Source organism: Rhinolophus ferrumequinum, chromosome 22 (genome assembly GCF_004115265.2).
Source record: "Rhinolophus ferrumequinum isolate MPI-CBG mRhiFer1 chromosome 22, mRhiFer1_v1.p, whole genome shotgun sequence".
NCBI classification, from domain to species: Eukaryota; Metazoa; Chordata; class Mammalia; order Chiroptera; family Rhinolophidae; genus Rhinolophus; species Rhinolophus ferrumequinum.
The window spans coordinates 1,885,956-1,905,000 of NC_046305.1; the positions used below are offsets into that span (position 1 = coordinate 1,885,956).

The following is a 19,045-nucleotide window of genomic DNA, read 5'->3' on the forward strand; positions in this document are numbered from 1 at the left end:
CCGCCTTTTTCCCGCGTCCAGACATGACACACATGCTCGGCTTCACATAGGGAAGAATTCAAACGGGAGCCGATCTAGAGTTTTAAGTGAAAGTAAGTTTATTTAGCAGAGTAAGTAAGAAAACAAAGGCCACCCATAGACAGGGTCGTGGTTTCTAATTGTTAGTGGAAGAGAGAGCCCGTCCATTCCCCGATCTAGGGTTTACATGTGTCTTCTGTTTTCATGGAAAACGTGTTGGTGTGAGGTAAAGGAGGCTAGAAGGGCAACGGTAGGTTTCTCTTCAACTTCTGTGAGATGCAAGAATAGGGGCAGGTTTGTCTAACTCTTGTAAAGCATGTAACTGCAGGGACGGTCCTTATGGAATCTCCAGTCTCCGGAGAGTTTGCTCTGTGTCATTGATTGACGTCTGCGCCTGACTTCTGTGTCCTGGAGCACGAAGGCGGCAGGCTTGGACCCCAACTTCTTAGATCCTACTGTAAAAGTAGTCCTGTTGCCCCTTCCATATTTTGCCATGACCCTGAAAACTGACTAGATTGTATTTGAACAGATTGGAAGGGAGTAAACTATGTTGCTGTTTTGGGGAGAGTGTTCTGAGCAAAGAATATAATGCAAATATCTGAGGCACTCGCATAAGTGGGATGAATAAGGGAGGCAGAGAAGTTCAAGGAAGTTGAAGATGGAGTTCAAATCCAGAATGTTTAAGATCTACGAAGGGCAGACTGAGTTCACAGAGAAAGGCAGAGGTCCCTCGTGTAGGGGTTTATGACGACGTGGGGTTTTCTGTTCATGCCGTGAGTTCGGCAATTCATTTTAAATGTCTATTCTACGAGTTTTGAACAGAGGAAAGGCATAACCTCATGTATGTTTCTTTGAAAGCTCACTAAGGCAACTGTGTGGTGAATACAAACTTTAGAAGTAAGGATGTAAATTAGGAAGGTATTGCAGTAATGTTTTTGAGAGATAATGGGACTTGAATGCAATTGGCAGTAATAGACAAAGATAGGGTGTGTGATTTGCAAGTGTAACTAATAAAGTTTGCTGACAGTACTGTGTAGGAGTGGAGAAAATAATTTTCCCTCTATCTTTCTGAGTTTTGGGCTAAGACCCCCTCGAGTAAACCACAGATTAACAAGAGAAAAAACACCAGAATTTTATTAACATGTACACCTCATGTACATGACAGAGTCAACTCCCCAAAACTTCCAAGCCATCGCTTTATTTACCATCTTCAGCTAAAGACAAAAGAAAAAGGTGTGCGGTGGGCAGAGAGAGGGCAATCATGAGAGGTTATCAGGAAAAGTGAGATGAACAGAGTAGGTTTTGTCGTGCAGGTTGAGTAGAGGCCTCTCCATTGATGAGACTGTCTGGAGTGTACTCTTCTCTTTCTGGTACCCGAGGCAGACACTTGTAACTGGAGATTTCCTTTACAAATTTTGATGTCCCTTACAAAAGGGTAACTTCTACTTTGTTCATAGATTCTCTTGTGTATGTTGTTTCTCCAAAATAATCTTTATGCCAAAGAGGCAGAGTTTGGGCTGACACATGGTGCTCCCCTTCAACTGTGAAAGAATGTAAAGATACAAGGGAAAATGTCCTGATTTTAACTAAGTTTATTTGATATATTGTCATTCCATATGTTAGATAAAAACCTGGACATTACATTTTAATAAAATAATATGTTTATAGAAGAACAGACACCTTTGGCTATAATTTCAGAAACTACAAAGAGTCTGACAAACTTCAGATACCCATCCTATGCTAACCTTGTTATCACTAGCTGCTTTGCAAAAACTCACAAAATCAAATAGAGAGGGAGGCTACCAGTTGATGGGAATTTTATAGATTTTTAGAGTCTGTAAAATGGATTCCAGTTTACTAATGTTGGAGAAATTGAATTAAAAATAAAAGAAGTATACTTTCTTTTCCCTGCATTTGAATTTTCTACATGTACATTAACAAGAAATTAATTGCTCTTGTAATTAATGGAAGTTTTTTTTTGAATTCTTAAAATTACATATTATCTAGAAAACATTCTACTGAGATACACATCTGGATTGGAGAGATTCAGTGGTTTTCAAAATAGGAGAACACAGTACTTCAAAAAATTTATTCTAGTAAATGTATAGATTTAACAGTTTTGACAAGACTATTAAAAGAAATTGTTGAAAATCATTTATAATTTCAAGAAAAATGGTGATAGAATGTTTTTTGAAAAAATAATTGAGGTGTGAATTCACTGCCAAATAGTAAAATATTTTTCAACATTACAGATAATTATACTTCAGCACTACCTATAGACTGATCAACAGAATAAGTAAAACTCCAGAATTGTTAATTAATTCTATATATGATAAATTAAGTCCCTCAAATCAGTGGGGGAAATAGTCAATGTGGTGTACTAATTAACCATGTGTTTAATGTTTTAAAAGTTAATTCTCTATATAAGCAGCCAAATCTGAATCATATATTGTAAATGGTTGTACACATTATAAGTACTAAGACATGATAGGAGCTGGTGTTGAAAATGATTCGTATTGGTATCTCTGGTGGAAGAAACTTCCAGGCAATATGCCTGGAAGCTCTTAAAATTCTGTTAGTCCATCTTGTTCTATTTCTAGGAAGTCAGGATATGGAATGTATTTCACCTGTATGTAGAGAAAAACGTTAAAGAATGGTAGTGTTATATTAATACTGTTAGAAAAATGCATGTGTGTATGTGGCGATAACCACAGGACATTTTCTTGTCTTCTCTTTTTTATGGATCTGCGATGTTACAGTGTCGTGATTAATGAGGCTGGGGCTCGAAACATATTAAATGAGGAAAGAGAGAGAAAAAAGAGCCTGAGGGTTTAGGATTCAAAAGAATTGCATGAGAAAGAACAAAGGAGCTAACACAGGCGGCCGGTTCCGCTTTAGATCCCTTCCCCCAACCCACAGGGACTTCCTGCCGCAGGTCCTTCGGTTTTCACTCCGGTCCGCCTGGGCTAGTTATAAAAGCGAGCCTCGGCCCCCGACTGCACAGTTCTGTCCTGTTTCTTCTTAACAATGTCTGGTCGTGGTAAGGGCGGCAAAGGTCTCGGGAAGGGCGGCGCCAAGCGCCACCGCAAGGTCCTGCGCGACAACATCCAGGGCATCACCAAGCCCGCCATCCGGCGCCTGGCCCGACGCGGCGGCGTCAAGCGCATCTCCGGGCTCATCTACGAGGAGACCCGTGGAGTGCTGAAGGTGTTCCTGGAGAACGTGATCCGGGACGCCGTCACCTACACGGAGCACGCCAAGCGCAAGACGGTCACGGCCATGGACGTGGTCTACGCGCTCAAGCGCCAGGGCCGCACCCTCTACGGTTTCGGGGGCTGAGTCCGACCCCGTCAGCTCGCTTTCCGCAGCAAAACCAAAGGCCCTTCTCAGGGCCGCCATCTTTTCACCGAAAGAGCTTAAATGGTTACCTGCAAATGCTGTTTAAATTTGCCCATTTAATGTGTATCTTGGGTCAGTTTTCTAGGTTTTGACTACGGTTGCTGCAAGTGCAGGGAATGGTGTAAAGTCCTGTGAGCATTGTCAGGAGGCGGTGAATCTTCCTGATCCTCCCCCTCCCTCACACTCTGAGGGTTAAAACTAGCGTTAATCTTGGGTCAGGTCTGGAGTGTAGAGGCCTTTCCAACACTAATAAACATCAGGAAACTTCCCTGGTGTTTGGGAATGAGTGGGGCAGAGTTTTTGGAAGCATGCATTTTTCTTCTACATTTAAAAGACTCAATGAGGAAGGGCTGTCGATGTGAGAAATATTTGTATTTAATCAAGAATTCCAGTTTTGGAAGCGCAGATTCAGATGGAAGCCGAAATTGTGATTACGAGACCAAGGCAAGGGGTATTGATCAGAAGGGGAAGGGGAAGGGGAAGGGGAAGAATTCCATCTGTTGACGAAAGAAGGCATTGCTACTGTTGCAGAAAAGCTAACAGTGATGCTGATTCTAAACAATGTTTCTAATTTTCAGTGCGTAGCCATCAATCTGGCAGTCATAAGAGTACCTGCTTTGTTATCTTTGCAAATGGCTTGGAGACCCAATGTTGCCCTAGGCCCAGTTTTTTATTTTGCTGTTTTAACATTCCAAGGTTTGAGGCCTTAGAGGAGCCGGGCAGCAAATTTGGGATGTCAGCTCCTGCACCATTTTAAAGTGGCTTCTTTTATATTTTTGTTTACAAATTACACTAGAACACATTTGGGCATTATTAAGAGTCTTGATATATTTGCCCCGGTAATATTTTAAATACTAAAATAGATCAGGTACGCAAAAGATGCTAATGAAATCACACCACTTAAATGTTACCACCTAAAGTAGTTCAAATACTGTTAAATCACTCCCATGTGTCTCTTCTCATCAACAGCCCTGTTTTTCTTATCCTGAAATTAACTCCCTACCTGGAATTCCCCAGTACCATTTTGGTGATTGTTATTTCCATGCTTTCTCTTACCTTTACATGGACATATCCCTAAACAATATAGAGCATCATTTCACACGTTTTATAAACTTCTAAATATATTTCTTTGTATCTATCTTTATGAAACCATGTTTTTCTACATTTGCTTTTGAAGTATAGTGTTGAAATGTGTAATGTGTTTATTTTCATTATCTTTTGTAGTGTCAATAGTACATAATTTAAATATTCGTTTCTCTGTTGGAAATTTAAATTGCTTTATTCCTGCCCCACCCCCAAACCCATAGAGCTGTAATGGGCAGCTGGGCACCTCCTCTGCTTACATATCTAGGAGTGGGATTGCTTGGTAATAGGCTATATACATATTCAACATGAACAGAAATGAACAATTTGTGTCCCACAGTTATATTTTTACTTTACACTCCCAGATTCCAATACTGAGAATTCTTGTTAGTCCACATCTTCAACATTTTCCTAATGTCAGACTAAAGTGTTTGCCAGCCTAAGGAATCTCATTGTGCATTTAAATTGCATTTCTCTGATTATAATAAAGTTGCTTATTTTCTTATGGGATATTTTAGCCATTTGGGAATACTCCTTCCCTCCCTCCCTGCCTCCCTTCCTCCCCCTGGGAACAGCCTGTCCATATTCTTTGTCCACTTTTTTATTTCCTGAAATTTATTTATGATTTGTAAATATTCTTTATGTATTTTGGCTTTTAATCTCTTGTCAGCTTGTGACAAATCTATCATCTTGTGGGTTGGTTTCTCTTTAAATGTTATTATCTTTAGATGCACAGAAATTAATTTTAATAAAATTGGATTTGTATTTTTCAGTTTTTACGAATGCTGCCTTTTCATATAGGTGTTATTTCCCTCCCCTCAATTCCAAAAAACAAACAAACAAAAGAAAACCCCTGCAGGCATCAGTGGACAAAAAAATTTAGGCTGCTTATCCCTTATTTGACTTGAATTGGAGAGTAGGGCTTTTCTAAAAGAGCTCTTAACAGATTGATTTTCCTGTTCTCATAGCAAGAATGATTAACATAATGACCAACATTTGCAAGGGTTTGAGACAAGAGTTTAAAAGACAGAAGAAATAATGCCTAAGATATATATCCGAGATCCTGGAGTTGGTGGGCAACGCGGCCCGTGACAACACTGAAATGTGTGCTAAATACTTTTCATGGATTATTTCATGTAATAATCATGAGATGGTTTTATTGTCCTCATTTTAAAATGGCAAAATAGAGGCACTGCCAGCCACATCAAAGAACCAAGTTGCAGAATCGTTATATTCTCTAACCCAAACCTGGAATGTTTTAAATCAGTAAGCAGACAGCAGCCATCAGAATGGGTGGGTCGTGATCCTAGTCCTCTAGTGGAGAATTTTGGGAAATGTGTCAAGACAGGTACAAGATCTGCCCTTGAGTAGCCCTATTTGATTCAATTATTCCAATCACTTCTACAACTGGTCAGGTTGTGAACCTGAGAAAGTCCTTTTTATTCCCACTCCTTTCACACGAACATTTTCTTTCTCTGGGTGGCACAGAACAGCTGAAAGGAATCAAAGTTCAGACCCATGTCCTTTTTTTACAAATAGGAAAACAGATGCAGACCTTAGTTTGCTCAATTAAAGGCTGAACAAGATTCCAGTTCTTACTGATATGCCCTTGTATTTCCCAATTAAATATCTTGTCGCTTGTCTCTCTGACCTTACATATTTGATTTAGTTTAAAAACTAGGAAATCGGTTACATCGGATTTTTGTGAGCCCTCTTATTCCATTCCGTTACTCAGGAGAAAAACCCCGCCGCTCATCTTTCCCTCGCTTTCCCTCCTGGTGGTTTGGCACTGTCCTAAACCCCAAACGGGCTGGCGGACAATTTTAAAAAAGCAAAGCTGGGTGAAAGCATTGTTCTGCCAATCTAGCGGCCCTCTCGCCATTCCAAGTCGTTTTAATCAGGTTGTACCGCCTAGAGGTAACTGCAGAGCTACGCTACACTTCTGGAGGTCAACAAATTTGGGCGGACCAAATTTACTAGTATATATGCGCAGATTAGAATAGGAATGGTGGAGAAAAAGGGACACGTGGCACAGCCAGCTGTTAGCATTTTATCAGAAATCCACGTTTATGTCCCGACTGCAGGACCCGTTTTTCCGGCACAACCAGAAACGTACACACACACACACACACGTCACTTTGCATTAACACACCTAGTGTTTTCAAGCTCGGTGTGTCTTGATTACAAAGAGGCCCTTAGTAGCATATCCGGTTGCCTTCTAGCCAGAGACGGCTCCCAGCACAGGTGTTACTCAGTGTCCTGGGATTCTCATACCTCAAGGCCGTCATCGCTCGTATTTAAGTCTCTATTTGAAATGTGTCTACAACTCTTCTCGACAAAGTGGGTGGCTCTGAAAAGAGCCTTTGGTTTAATGGGTGCCGCACAGGCACTTACTTGGCGCTGGTGTACTTGGTGACGGCCTTGGTGCCCTCGGACACGGCGTGCTTGGCCAGCTCCCCGGGCAGCAGCAGGCGCACGGCCGTCTGGATCTCCCGGGACGTGATGGTCGAGCGCTTGTTGTAATGCGCCAGGCGCGACGCCTCGCCCGCGATCCGCTCGAAGATGTCGTTGACGAACGAGTTCATGATGCCCATGGCCTTGGACGAGATGCCCGTGTCCGGGTGCACCTGCTTCAGCACCTTGTACACGTACACCGAGTAGCTCTCCTTGCGGCTGCGCTTGCGCTTCTTGCCGTCCTTCTTCTGCGCCTTGGTCACCGCCTTCTTGGAGCCCTTCTTCGGGGCGGGCGCGGACTTGGCTGGCTCGGGCATGGTGGGGACGACTCCAAGCGAGATGGAAGAAACAGCAAGAGAAATGTGTGAGCTGAACATGCCGTGTCCCATTTATATAAAACCTCGTATGCAAATAAGGGTATAAACTAAAGTCCTGTCTCTGATTGGTGGTTATTCATTGCCACGTCAAACTTATTAACTCTGCCCAATCAGAACGCAGGAATCCCAAATTTGTATTTGCACTGGTTAAGATTGAAGCTGCAATTTTAACCAATGACACGTCCTCTTTTTCGCGCCCAGAAACGTTGATTGAAAAGTGCGGCCCCTTGTCGCGTCATGCGCAACAAAGGCTGTAGGGAGGCGAGAAGAGGCGGCTTTGGGTTAAGCTATAATAAAGAGACAGAGACTCAATACAGTTAAATTACAGAGGACCAGGGACTCGCAGTCTCAAAAGACTGGAGCCCTGAATGGGGCCGATTGTCTGTATTTATTGATTACAGACAAAGAAGTCACATGATTTAAGGCACGGTCTGTGAAACTCTTACACCACATAGAAAAAATGATTTCAAAATCCAATTATTTGTCCCAAAACAGCCGAGGCATCCAGTCCCATGATAACTAAGGTGTGGTATGTATCTCCCTGAGGTGGGGAAAGTCTCTCGAGGTAAAACAAAGCCTTGAGCTGAGCAGAAAGATCTTGATCTTATCGCTCTAATGGTCCTCTCTCACAATTAGGTGAGAGGGAGAAGCAAGAGTCAGCAGTTTTTCTCAGGCAGGGGGAAGGATTGACAAAGCCTCTTCCCATCAATCTTCATACAGCTCATGGGGGTCTCAACGGGGTCCGGTCTGGCTTAGGTTGTTTCTCCCGTGAGAAATCTTACTCGTCTTTGACTGCAAACCCTTCATCTGAAGACCAGGCAGAGAGACACAAGGTGTAACAAACTCAATCCCAGAGAGGCACAGTTCCACAAATCCTTCCTTTCCTAGGGAAAGGCATAGGGGGACAGACTAGGTCTAGGCCGTCGTGTGACCACAGCCCCTGTATTTTGACTATTGGCGGTAAAAGTCTCTAAAGTCAGTACGTCCAGACGCGGGAAACAAAGCGGCAAGGCGCGCGCCAAGGCCAAGACGCGCTCGTCGCGGGCCGGCCTGCAGTTTCCCGTGGGCCGCGTGCACCGGCTGCTCCGCAAGGGCAACTACGCCGAGCGGGTCGGGGCCGGCGCGCCCGTGTACCTGGCGGCCGTGCTGGAGTACCTGACGGCCGAGATCCTGGAGCTGGCGGGCAACGCGGCCCGCGACAACAAGAAGACGCGCATCATCCCGCGCCACCTGCAGCTGGCCATCCGCAACGACGAGGAGCTCAACAAGCTGCTGGGCAAGGTCACCATCGCGCAGGGCGGCGTCCTGCCCAACATCCAGGCCGTGCTGCTGCCCAAGAAGACCGAGAGCCACCACAGGCCAAGTAAGGAGGAGTGAGGTTAGGGACCCTGGAAAACGAAGGCTCTTTTCAGAGCCACCTACTCTTTCAGAGAAAGCTGCTACCCACAAGTTATGTTGTAGTTTAGTTTTTGACGTTCACGTTGCGAAGCGCTTCTAGCCTCCATGGAGGGGCTGAAACAACCACGATAAGTAACCCTGAAGGCAGTCGGACCCACTGAAATGGAGTGTCTTATTGGGAAATTCCAGATGAAGTCAGGTGGGCAAATTACTGAACCCACTTTGTAATTTTAATGTTACCAATTACTAGCGTTCTCAAACTGCACTGACAACTTAAAACATAGCATATAGAAGAGTCTTGGAAAGTAACAGTCTGATTCTGAACTGATCTAATTCTAAAGGATAATTTTCATCAAATGGTGAAATTCTTAATATTCTACGCAAGGATCACTTTCATTTTCTTTAGGATTTAATTCCAGTGACAACCAGAATATGATTTATTGATTAAAAATAGGCAGAATTTTCTGAATCCCATATTGGTAAATTCTTGGTCCTATTTCTTTGGAATACAAGTATTCATTTCCTGCACTCTTGAAGCAGCTCAGGATATCACAGCCATGTAACCTATAAAACCTGCCTCCCTGGGAATGGAGGTAAACATGGAAACACGCACTGTCAGGTGAGAGATATCCCAGGATGGAAACAGGAAATGAGCTATAGAGCATAATGGAGCTACGATTTTAGAAAGTGGAGGTAACTTCTTTAAAGGTGTTACCTGATCAGAGACCTACATAAATTGAAAGGAAATAGACTGGCAGATATTAGGAGAAGCGTACTCCAAGTAAAGGGAGCTCAAAGTGTCAAGAAAATGTGTTTAGCATTTCTTGGGAACATCACATGAGGCTATGAAGTAAAAGCGGGGATGGGGGTCAGGGAGATCTGGGGGAGGTTCTGGCACTCCCTTGAAGATGAGGCCTGAGGTACGTGGCAGTGGGAGAGCAGTGAGTATACAATTGTCACCAACCCAGAGAGGATCCACCGGGAAATCCCATGCCATGAAACTTAATGTCTGTCCCTTTCGTGTGTCAGCCAGGAGCAAAACACTGGGTAGTGGAGAGATTGACTGGGTGGGCAGTTCTAGGGATGGACAGAAGACAGTGCATGTTTCTTTAGATGACAGATGTCACTGGGAAATGAGAGGAAAGGCCCATGGCAGGTGGCTCTGGTGGCCTGCTGTGATCCTACAGTGGCTCCTACTCAGCACGCCAGGAGACTGAGATCTCATACACACCTTCCCACCTTTTTAACACTGCACTGGAGACTGAAAAGCCACAAGAAGCTGAAGGGACTCCTAATCAAAACCAAGAAAGACAAATGCTCGTCACCCCACCCCACCAGCTGGCGGGTTTTGTTTTCCTTTTTCTGTCTCCAGTGCTTCTCCCAGCCATACCCAAGTCCTGTTGGCATTGGCTGGAAGTCCAGAAGAAGAAACTGAGGTGATAAAAATAAAGAGAGGGAACTGTTCCCTTTAAACACGAGGACAAGACTTCAAATGCAGACCCAGGTGTACTGTGCACTTTCCGCACACAAAGGACCAATCATGAATCAGACAGTTCCGTCTCTGGCTGGGCCAGCGCTGAAACTGCAAACTCTGATAATCTGGAGAAAATTGGAGGAACTCGGGGGGAATCGCAACCCTCAGATGCATCAAATGCCCCCAGGCCGGAGACCCCGTTTCGCCCTCTTGGGAGGATAATCCCGGCGTGTCCTTGCTGAGAGCATCAGGCAGGGGCTGCACCTGGACTCCGGGGAGCCGGAGGCCCCGGCCGACAGAGCTGCAGAGGCCCCTTCGCTCCTGCGCACGCGCGTCTCCGCTGAGGTTCCGGACCCGCGCCCAGGGCTGCGCGGGTCTGACCTAAGACGGGCGGTCTCCGCCCAGCTTCTCGACCTCAGGGTTTCCTGCGGATGAGGCCCTCGCACTCTGGAGGGAGGGGCTGTTAGTGTCTGGAGCCCTCAGGCTTCACACCCCGATCCTCCCTAACGCTTACAGTGGCAGTAGGAGCAGAAATATCAGGACTGTGCTTTGTGACAATCTGGCATTTCACTGCACCCCAGAGCAAAGCAGACTGTGGCGGTGGGTCTCCCAGAGAAACGCAGTTTCCGCATTAGCGCTCTCAGAGGCCTCAACCGGCAACAAAAGAAGCTCCCTTGCCTTCCTGGGAGGAAGGGAAAAAAAAAAAAACCTTCGACCGCTGGTTCCACTGGGGATCGAACCCAGGACCTTCTGCGTGTAAAGCAGACGTGCTAACCGCTGCACTATGGAACCATACGCCTGGCCGCCGCGCAGTAACCACAGTAGAAAATGTTTGGAATTATTCGAAGGTCACGTTTTCTTGGCGTTAAATTATATTTCCAGTGCATCTCACTCACGCATAAGTGGTATCATCTGTAAGGACACAAGAAAAAAATTATCTAACACCGCCTTTTTTTTTTTTTGGCTTATAACAACAGAAATTTATTTCTCACAGTTCTGGAGGCTGGGAAGCCCAAAATCAAGACAACATCAGATTCAATGTCCGGTGAGGGCCAGCTTCCTGATTTATAGATGGCCATCTTTTCACTGTGTCCTCATAGGGTTAAGGCCGCATTCTTGATTTGTGCCTCTTTGAACACTGCTAGACTAATCTATGTTCTTCCATTAATTCAAAGATTATTTATTTAGAGCTTCCACCATTCCACATGCCAAGTACTTCAGGTGCTGCGGATACAGCGGTGCATCACTTAAAACCCCTGCGTGCGTGCACCTCGCACTGTAGCGCCTACACCTGCGGCAGGTAGCAGGTGCTATGTAAATGGATGTCTATAAACGAAATTAGCAGTGCTCTCATGGCCTCTCTTTCTTTGCGACTGGGTCAGAACTGACCAACTAGGGACTGCTCTCTGCTCAAGTTAAGCTTAGGATATTTGTGCATTAAGATGGGAGGCAAAGAAATGTTTTCAATTGTAGGTGTTCAGAGCATGCCACCCCAAAATATGCCTCTGGCACTTTGATTATTTTGACTTAAAGACACTTAAAAACAACAGATGCAAAAAAGACCCTCCTTTTTCTTCCTTAGTGCAGGAGATAAAATGCCCATGTGAAAGGCACCTTATTGGACCAAGAGAAACATTTTTATTACCAGAGACAGAAAAAAGGGAGAAACATTTTTATTACCAGAGACAGGCAGTCGGGGCTGAGGGAAACCTGGACCAAAAACCTTATTAAACTAACCCTTATCTTCCTAGTTACTTTCCCACAGTTAACTGTCTAGCCCCAACCGGTTTGTCTTGTCACGTTTTCACGTTTGTCCAACCTATAATGCAAGAGTTCCTTCTTTGAGTTTTCATTTTTTTTGTGGGAGCTCCGGAGTACATATAAAATGTACTTAATGAAAGTCGTACGTTTTTCTCCTACTAATCTGTTTTATGTCAGTTTAATTCTTAGGCCCAGGCATAGACCCCACCAGAGTAGAGAAGAAGTTTTACCTCCTCTACATGATCTCTCTCCCATCCATCCCCCGATGACACAATATTGGTCTGACAAGTCTCCTTCAAGCTCTGGGCCCGGCTCTCCAGAGCCATGTGACAAGTGGGGGGCCTTTATCCTGTCCAGGGCAATTTTGATGTATCTTAAAGTCATAATGCTTTTTAAAAGGCATAAGAATATATACCTTACCACTTATGTAAATTTTTATGTGTACAAAACAAAAATGCCAACTCTGCAAAAAGTACATATGATCAAAAGGAAACACAATCAGCAAATCAGAAAAGTTGCATACGTAAGGAGAGGAATAGCAGCAGGACATGGGAACAAAGGGAATAAACAAATCCTTCACTCAGTTTTACAATCTTTGAGGATGGTGATCAATCAAGTCGTTTTAATCCAGCAGCTCAATGAGCAAAACAACGAGACTGTGCCAGAGCAATGTTTCATCCTGCCCAACACCACACAAAGCAGCAGGTCTGCTGAGGCCCAAAACGTCCTTGAAAGAGAGGGCCTGATGGCGCCTGGTTTGGGCAGGTGGAGGGGGGTGGCTGCGAATCTCGGTACGTCATGTGAACTCATCTTTGCTTGCTTTCTTGTGTCAGGTTAGAGGAAATAGAAGGAGCACGGTAGTCTTGCTCATGTGCAGTGAATTAGCTCAGAAGGTATCACTCTGTCACCTGGCGTTAGCACAGTTGATTCGTGTATCCCTTGTTTGCTTGGGGATTGAGAACAAATTTTTAAAACTTGCTCTTTAGCTTCATCTAGAATACAAATTCTATGGAAATTTTTATCTGTTTTGTTCGCTGTTCTATCTCCAATACCTAGAAAAGTACCTGAAATACAGTAGAGACTCAACATTTCTGGACAGAGATTTAACTAATTAACAAAGAAATAAATTTAAAATGTGTTGCAATATCCAATATTTCCCCTAGATGGCGACATTCAACGTGAAATAGGAATTTCCTTTCAATTTAAAGCCATTTTTTAAAAATGTGAATTGAAGAATGCATTTTTTTTAAATATTGAAGTTTTGCTTTAGAATGAGTTCAGAAACAGGTGTGTTCTTTTTTGCCACAAAGTCAAGATTCTGGTAAATTGCTACATTTCACAGAAAAAATTACAAATATGATATAACTGACCATTTACCCAAAATGGGGCCCTGTGGCTTAGCCGGTCAAAGCGCCTGTCTAGTAAACAGGAGATCCTGGGTTCGAATCCCAGCGGGGCCTACTTTGTTTGGTTTTGTATTTTCAATAGTGTTCTTGCCATTAAATAAGTTTGAGCTGCACTGAGGAATTTATAGAGCTGGTTAGCCCGGTATGGATTGAATTGTTATTCCAACTCTGGAGGGTCTCTTGCCAGATAACTGCATCACAATATAGGGGATTGGCATAAAGGGAACAATGAATAAGTTTCTGCAGTTGGGTTTCAAAGGCAAGGGTAGTAAAATCAAAAATAAATGAATGGGACTGCGTGAAACTAAAAAGCTTCTGCCCAGCAAATGAAACCATCAACAAAACAAAAAGGCAACCAACTGAACTGGAGGTATTGCAAACAATACCTACAATAAGGACCTAATAGCCAAAATATATAAAGAACTCGTACAACTCAAAAACAAGAAAAGCAATCTGATTTTAAAAATGGGCCGAGGACCTGAACAGACCCTTCTCTCAAGAAGACATACAAATGGCCAACAGATATATGAAAAAAATGCTCAACATCACTCACTCGTCATTAGGGAAATGCAAATCAAAACCACAATGAGGTTATCACCTCACATCCGTTAAAATGGTAGTCCTCAACAAGACAAGAAATAACAAGTGTTGGAGAGGCTGTGGAGAAAAAGGAACCCTTATACACTGTTGGTGGGAATGTAAATTAGTGCAGCCACTATGGAAAACAGTATAGAGGTCCTCAAAAAATTAATAATAGAATTACCGTATGACCCAGCAATCCCTCTTCTGGATATCTACCTGAAAAAAATTGAAAACATTTATTCGTAAAGACATATGCACCCCTATGTTCATTGCAGCTTTATTCACAAAAGCCAAGACATGGAAACAACCAAAATGTCCTTTCATGGATGACTGGATATAGAAGATGTGGTACATATAGACAATGGAATGTTACCCAGCCATAAAAAAAAAAAAAAAAGATGAAATACTGTCATTTGAAACACCATGGATGGATCTTGAGAGTATCATGCTAAGCAAAATCAGTCAGACAGAAAAGGACAAGAACCATATAACTTCACTCACATGTGGGATATAAAACAGAAAGCAACAAACAAAACAAAACACAAAAAAAACAAACTCATAGACACAGACAACAGTTTAGTGGTTACCAGAGGGTAATGGGGGGAGGTAGAAGAGGGTGAAAAGGGACCAAATATATGGTGGCAGAGGGAGACTAGACTTTGGGTGGTGAGCACACAATGCAATAAATAAATGATGCATTGTAGAATTGTACACTTCAAACATATAATGTATTAACCAATGTCACCCTAATAAATTTAAAAAGAAAGTGATGGGTTTGCTGATGATTGGTAAGACAAGGATATGAACTGAACAAAAATCACCTTGCAGTAAAATTTTAAATTCTGTCTTGGAAGTTCAGCCTCAGAGCTCTTAACCAACATTTTTGGCTCTTAAAAAATGAAAACTCAACTGAGCAAATTTAAAGTTCTAATTAGCTTTATTGTACAATGCATGAATCAGGCAGTATCCCATCTAGTAAACAGAAAGGTGCTCCAAATTGTGCAAAATGGAAGATTTTATAGGTAGAATGAAGGTGGGACAAGAAAATTAAAAGAGTGGGTTATTTCAGGCAAGGTCACTTTCTCTTAGGAAAAGTCAAGGGCTCTTAGGCAGATGACCTCATTATTGCCGACTAGGAAATTCCAGTCCTGGAGAGGCTGAAACTGCAGATAGGTTAGGAGTTGGTGGGGCTTAGCAGTGATTCATGTGGGTCCTGTTGTTCCTTATTAACACAGCTAACTGATGGAGTTTGGTTGTCAGTATCAGGCAAAGAATTAATAAGCTATGACATCTGGTCTGGAGTTCGACACATTTTTATTTTTGAGGACAAGTGAGGAGACCCTGGCGAAATTTGGACTCTCGCCATTTTGGTTTTGTGCAACCCTAGGAAGTGTTGTATTTGTGCATCACTGGAGTCTACTAAGTGAAAGAGGAGAAAATAGAGCTCAGTGACATTTTGAGGAAATAAATCACAAATAGATGTTCACTTTCTTGAATTGTGACATTGTGGTTCATAAGCTAAGATGTACACTGCATAGCACTGGCCTACATATTGGGCTTTTCCATTTTAGCTAAAGACACTTCAAGGGTTATGATTGGAGTTCCATGAGGGTCATTGTATTTTCACTTTAGTGAATGTAGTCCTGCGTTATGCCAGAAATCCCGTTTATACTTCACAATAAACTTGACTTCATGTTCCTCATTTTTTTCCATAGCTCTTACTTCTCTCCCATCTACTTCCAAAGAAATGTAAGCAAAAAGAGGGTCATGAAAGGTTGCAGATTATGCCACCCCACAATATGCCACTTTAGCATAAGGATTATTGTTAGCTGAAGGCAAGTGAGAAAAAGCAGATACAAAAAAGCTCTCCGCCCTCCCCCTATTTGCTTAGAAGCAGACAAAAATTTACAAAGAGGCCCCTTGTTTCCTTTCTACCAGGAAGGACAAAGATTAGTCCCTAGAGACAACTGAAATTCCTTGTTTGTGGCATTATTCTTGCATATATATCATCACTCTTCACTTTTGAAAATTATGAGCAATTAGTTACAACCATTTCGAATCATTTGTCATCTATATGTAGTTATTTCATTTTACTTTGACGCTTCCCTGAAAGCACTCGCAATTAGCTAGTCAGCTGCGGGAAGGACAGTCTGAAAGCGTCACAGGAAAAGCCGGCGGCACAGCTGCTTCTGGGCCAGTGTGGGGACAGAGTCCCACAGGGCAGTTTCCAGGCTCTCCGTCTCACGTGGAAAGATGCTGGCTCAGGTAGTAGATGGCCATCAGCTGTGGCTAGTTGGCCATTAGCTGTAACCAGTTAGCCATTAGCCACTGATAGAACAGCCATGGCTACGCTAGGGGTTGGTTGGCAGAGAAGTGGACGGCAGGTTGCAGATCTTGTGTCTCCTGCTTCCTGTGTCTCCAACCCAGCCGCCAGAGACAATATAGTGGTATGAACCCCCTATCTATGGCTCTGGCCTCACCATATCCTGCGTTGCGGTGCGGGGAGCGGGAGCAGAGACCCCCTCATGACAGCCAGGCTCCTGATGGCATGGCCCTCGCATCCTTCCGGTACTTCAGCTCGGTGAGTGCGCTACTTCATACACAACCTCGCGGCAGGTGCCTTTTATTAATTTCTCAAACGTTCGCGATGCTGCCTTGCTCATGGGAAGGACCCGGCACCCACCCAGCAGGGGGAGCCCTGCTTTCCCGGCGTCACAGGAGCGCCCACTGTGTCGCAGGCGGAGTCATTACTTACGTTATTGTGTCATCTGTATCGTTAATGTCATTTGCATGGTGACCCCAGGCTTCTAAACGAGAGAAGTTGCGGGGGGGACAGTGGCGCGCGAGGACAGCGGCCGGTGTGGGGCCGCAGTGGCCCCGACGTCCGAAACGGGCAGGACGCGGACCTCGGCCAGAGGCTCCGGCCCTCCAGTCCTCACCGCGCACCAGCTTTCGTCACTCAAATCTCCACTCGCCAGGGAAATGGGCACATGTCACTGCGGGTCTGGGCTCTGCGAGAGCGGCCAGGAAGACCCTGAACCCCGTCTCGCGAGGCCGCGGGGACCAAGCCTGCGACCGTCGCTCCGTAAGGACAGTGCCCGCAGCAGCCGAGCGGCACTTCCTCCCCGAGTCTAGAGTCGGCATCACAGTTGCCTCCAGCTTTCACAGTGACGCGAGGAACCCTCCGTCCCGTCCCGGCTCCCTAGCGCGCCTGCCCTGCGGTGCGCGTCCTCGGCTCCCAAAGAGCTCCCCACCCTAACTCGCCCACGCTATTTCTTTTAGAGAAAAAAACACGGACAAATCAAATTGCCGGGCGGCGGTGACCTGAGGACTCTTCGGGGGTGAGAAGTTCCCACGGGTGGCGATGGCCAAAGTGGAAAAAGAAGCACAGCTTATAGTGGCCCGTACGGGGATCGAACCCGCGACCTTGGCGTTATTAGCACCACGCTCTAACCAACTGAGCTAACCGGCCAGCTGGGGCAAACTGGCACGTTTCTCATAGTCATATCCGAACAAAGTCAGCGTGCTTTCTTTTACAAAAGATTAAGTAAGAAATGTTCTCTTTTCTATAAAGAAAAACCCCAGCTGCCAACACGGATGAATGTTCGTCTTCCGAGTAAACGTGGTCTCTCTCAAACTGACCGAGAAGACACGAGTATACGTCCCCGCACCTGCTGACTAGGACCCGCCCGGGGTCCGGCTACCTAATCTCGCAGCTGCGCGTTAGGACGTCGGGGTCCAGAGCTGCAGTGCCGGTGTCCGACACGTGGTGACGCCCGAATGCGGCAGGGTCCGCGGCGCCGGAAGACCGCCTCTGGAGACTGTGACCCTTTCTGGTTCCAAAGAACCAGGACCCCAAAGTCCCCACCCCCACCCCAAGCCCGGAGCAGAGCAGCTCGGAGTCAGGGCGGTTGTCTGAAAATTGTTCCAATGTGGAAACCACTAGACTCACTAGACTATAAACTCTGGCGAACTGGCAGAGACCTTTGTTGAACCCCCAGAAGAAAAATGTCTTGAAATTAGATAATTTCTGTGAATATGTACTACAAACCACAGAACTGTACGCTTTTAAAGGGTGACTTTATGGTATGTGAATTATATCTTAATTATTAAAAATCAAAGAAGCAGTGCAAGAAACATTTGACCAATATTTTATTCACTAATTTTGCTCCATTGGGCAGGGCTCGCTTATGTCCTTGAGCCTCCGTCCTGGAGGAAAAAGAAAGGACGTCAAACTGGAGAAACTGAGTCAAGACAGATGCGGCTGTGGACAGACGGAGTCACAGCGTCCCCCTTAGGCGCTGGGTTGGGTGGGTGATTCAGCCCCGACCTCCCCACGCAGCCCTGAGCTCTCCAAGAGCAGGCGGCCTCCCTCCAAAGACAGACACTGAGACACTTCCGAGCTGAGAGGAACCCGGACAGAGGTTAAACCTGCCGGAATAGGCCGTGGTATTGAGGCCGGCAGGGAAGCGGCACTCTGGGCGACTCCACAAGCCGGACCGAGTGGAAGAGCGCGGGCAGAAAATCTGGTGACGTCGGGAGAAAGAACACAAACAAGCAAACGAGACCTTCATTTGTGGATAAACAGAAGTTTACTGACGCTGGAAAATGCGCAGGAAGGGATGCTGGGAATTAAAACAATGAACCTGCACGTGTCCAGGCCTCATTTGATCAGCGGTCGGTTGGGCTCAGTTAAAAGAAGGGGAGGAGAGAAGAATGGTCCAAAGGATTTGGAGCTTCCTAAAGTAAATGCTTCTCAGATTTTATCGCCCAGGAGAAATCACTGGGAAGGAGTATTGAACCCCATTTTCTGGGCCTCACCCCTAGAGATTCCTTTGGTTCTGGGGTGGCCACAAATGTTCCGGGAGGCCATACACGTGCTGTCCCGTACACCACTCAGTAAGTGGCATTGGACAGGTTTCTTGTAGGGTTTGTTAAGCGATTTTCACAGCTAACACCAGCGGGGTGTTCCCACAGTGAAGGAAAAATAGGATGTCCACAGAGATGAAACTCACACCTTCAGCTTTATTCCGCTTTCTACTAGGCTTTAATCAAGCAAGCCTACCTTTTCTACTCTCAAGATTTTTGTTTCT

The 19,045-nt window shown here is 44.9% G+C and overlaps 3 protein-coding genes and 3 non-coding genes across 6 annotated transcripts; 3 read left to right on the forward strand and 3 right to left on the reverse strand.

Annotated features, from left to right (window-relative positions):
- Positions 1 to 2,883: 2,883 nt before the first annotated feature.
- LOC117015346 (histone H4) lies at positions 2,884 to 3,472 on the forward strand. The gene has a single exon (XM_033093954.1). The coding sequence runs from the start codon at positions 3,046 to 3,048 to the stop codon at positions 3,355 to 3,357; it is 312 nt and encodes a 103-aa protein (XP_032949845.1). The 5' UTR covers positions 2,884 to 3,045; the 3' UTR covers positions 3,358 to 3,472.
- A 3,418-nt stretch (positions 3,473 to 6,890) lies between these two features.
- Positions 6,891 to 7,304, reverse strand: LOC117015333 (histone H2B type 1-K). Its single transcript, XM_033093937.1, has one exon. It carries the CDS (start codon positions 7,269 to 7,271, stop codon positions 6,891 to 6,893), a length of 381 nt encoding a protein of 126 aa, XP_032949828.1. The 5' UTR covers positions 7,272 to 7,304.
- A 264-nt stretch (positions 7,305 to 7,568) lies between these two features.
- Positions 7,569 to 8,708, forward strand: LOC117014577 (histone H2A type 1-H-like). Its single transcript, XM_033092627.1, has 2 exons — positions 7,569 to 7,584; positions 8,299 to 8,708. Exons 1-2 carry the CDS (start codon positions 7,569 to 7,571, stop codon positions 8,706 to 8,708), a joined length of 426 nt encoding a protein of 141 aa, XP_032948518.1.
- Positions 8,709 to 10,922: 2,214 nt separating this feature from the next.
- Positions 10,923 to 10,995, reverse strand: TRNAV-UAC (transfer RNA valine (anticodon UAC)). The gene has a single exon. It is a non-coding gene; the product is annotated as a tRNA-Val (tRNA).
- A 2,355-nt stretch (positions 10,996 to 13,350) lies between these two features.
- On the forward strand, positions 13,351 to 13,424 carry TRNAT-AGU (transfer RNA threonine (anticodon AGU)). The gene has a single exon. It is a non-coding gene; the product is annotated as a tRNA-Thr (tRNA).
- Positions 13,425 to 17,350: 3,926 nt separating this feature from the next.
- Positions 17,351 to 17,424, reverse strand: TRNAI-AAU (transfer RNA isoleucine (anticodon AAU)). The gene has a single exon. It is a non-coding gene; the product is annotated as a tRNA-Ile (tRNA).
- Positions 17,425 to 19,045: the final 1,621 nt, after the last annotated feature.

Coding starts and splice junctions, on each gene's coding strand:
- LOC117015346 (XM_033093954.1), top strand. CDS start 3,046: ATGTCTGGTCGTGGTAAGGGCGGCAAAGGTCTCGGGAAGGGCGGCGCC.
- LOC117015333 (XM_033093937.1), bottom strand. CDS start 7,271: ATGCCCGAGCCAGCCAAGTCCGCGCCCGCCCCGAAGAAGGGCTCCAAG.